This window comes from Atta colombica, unplaced genomic scaffold (assembly GCF_001594045.1).
Source record: "Atta colombica isolate Treedump-2 unplaced genomic scaffold, Acol1.0 scaffold9, whole genome shotgun sequence".
Taxonomy (NCBI): Eukaryota; Metazoa; Arthropoda; class Insecta; order Hymenoptera; family Formicidae; genus Atta; species Atta colombica.
In genome coordinates this window covers 5,424,284-5,426,260 of record NW_017259583.1, presented here as the reverse complement: position 1 = coordinate 5,426,260, position 1,977 = coordinate 5,424,284, and the positions used below count along the sequence as shown (strand labels likewise).

The 1,977-nt window shown below is 37.9% G+C and overlaps 1 protein-coding gene across 1 annotated transcript in view; it reads left to right on the top strand.

Annotated features, from left to right (window-relative positions):
• Nucleotides 1-547: 547 nt before the first annotated feature.
• The window catches only part of LOC108693476 (peptidyl-prolyl cis-trans isomerase-like), a 3,359-nt gene continuing 1,929 nt past the window's right edge, over nt 548-1,977 (top strand). Inside the window, exon 1 of the mRNA XM_018202457.1 lies at nt 548-878. Within this exon, the coding sequence (XP_018057946.1) occupies nt 675-878 (204 nt within the window). The 5' untranslated portion in view covers nt 548-674. The remainder of the gene's footprint in view (nt 879-1,977) is intronic.

Genomic DNA, 1,977 nt, shown 5'->3' with positions numbered 1-1,977 from the left:
TATATATATATATATTTAAGATTATTTTAAGTACAGTATAATAATTTTCAGATGTGACGAATCTGATCTATTTTTATATTCAAAATTGCCTTAGTACTATATATATCTTAAAATACCATAAATTAATTGGAAAGCCGCATTAACATTTTAAAATATTACTTAAGACGGTGTTAAAATAAAAATGGATTATAAATATCGGGCTTATGACTGATATTCATAATCAATTCTTATTTTAAGATCGTCTTAAGTAATGTCTTAAAATGTTAATATAATTCTCTGATCATAACATCTTAAAACTGTACTTAAAATGATTTTAAATATAAGATCCGACTAATATCGTCTTATGAATACCGGTTAAAGAGCCGTTCATTCGATAACTACAGATTTCAACGTTCCACCAATGGCAACACGCGACAGTAAGAATCCATGAAGAAATATCTGATTGGCTTTTGAGATCAGCCGAAAGTACAACTCTCGATTGGCCGACGTCGTGATATCGCAATCTCATTCGATGGCAACCAATTTGTAACCAAAAACATTTCTTTTATTACATAATATTTTCGCGGAATAACCGGCGAAAAATCCGTAAAACTGCCAAATCAGTCGTCGTAAAACGAACAGCGCGGATCGCGTCGCGTCAAATCGATTTCCGGCGAGTTTCCAGGAGCGATAGAATGGCGTTGAGATCGATTTGCCGGTTGTCAATTGATTCGACCTTCAGGCAGTCGAGCCATTTCGGAGCCACCGCCCGGCCGAGACGACCGTCCTTTGACACGCTCCTACGAAGTTTTGCCGCAGCAGCTAAGAACATGGCACTGCCACGCGTTTTCTTCGACATGACCGCGGACGACAAGCCCGTGGGCCGCATCGTGATGGAGGTGAGCCGAAATTATCGTGCGATCGCGGCGTAAAGCCGTCCCCGCTCCGACTGCGCTCCTTGTGATCCCGGCATGCCTGGCCATCTTGATTTTTCCACCGAGCCGGTTCCAAGATACAACCGGGTCTGCATCTTGTGCGACGATCGTTAACGATCGTTCTCGTTGTCACCATCGTTATCGTCGTATGAATGTGATACCGAATAATCGACAGCTGATGGACACGATCGTCGAGGACGCGATGTCGCGATCCCGTGGAGTCACGCCGAGCGCGCGACTGTCGTTGGCGATGCGTCACGGTCGCGCGACCACGCACACCGCACGCTTTGATCACTGCATTGAGAAATTTTCCATTGACGACGAGCAACCGGCCGAACTGTCCGCGACGTCCGTCCGCGTGCGTACCGGGAGACGTACACGCGTAATTTATATCGCGGATCAAGGAAGTCGCAATTTGCAGTTTGTAGAAGATCAGATATATAATTATTCGATATTGAGATAAGCATGTAAAAAAAGTCCGCGCGCTCATAACAGTTATACAATTTAGTAATATGATTAGATAAGATTCTTTTTTCATGTTTTTTTTTTCAAAAATATAAATTCGCATTTGTATTTATTATAAATTTTTCTTTTTATAAGAATAGATTTTTTTTCTCTCGTGAAAAAAGATTACGACAAATAAAAGTATTGTGTATTAATCGGTGTTATATAATTAGCTTCTTTGCGCTACGCTAAACATAGACTTTTGCACACGATAGCAATTTTCATATTTTTATATGCAAAATGCTGAAGAATCAGCTTTTTAATGTGTGAGTTTAGAATTTTAAACGTAGATGGCGGCAGCTGCAATAATAGTATATATTTATCTTCTATCACGTTTTCCTTTTAATATTTCTTTATTAACTAATTTATAAAAGCTAAAAATAATTTTTTCTTGTTGCCCTACCAAGGCATAAATTGTGCAAGAGTACTTAGCATTATATATTTTTATTAATGTATATAGAATATACATATATGATTATTTATATATGTATATATATATATAAACATTTAGCCGTATTTGGCGACTTTTTTTATAATTGTGTAATATATATATATCAAT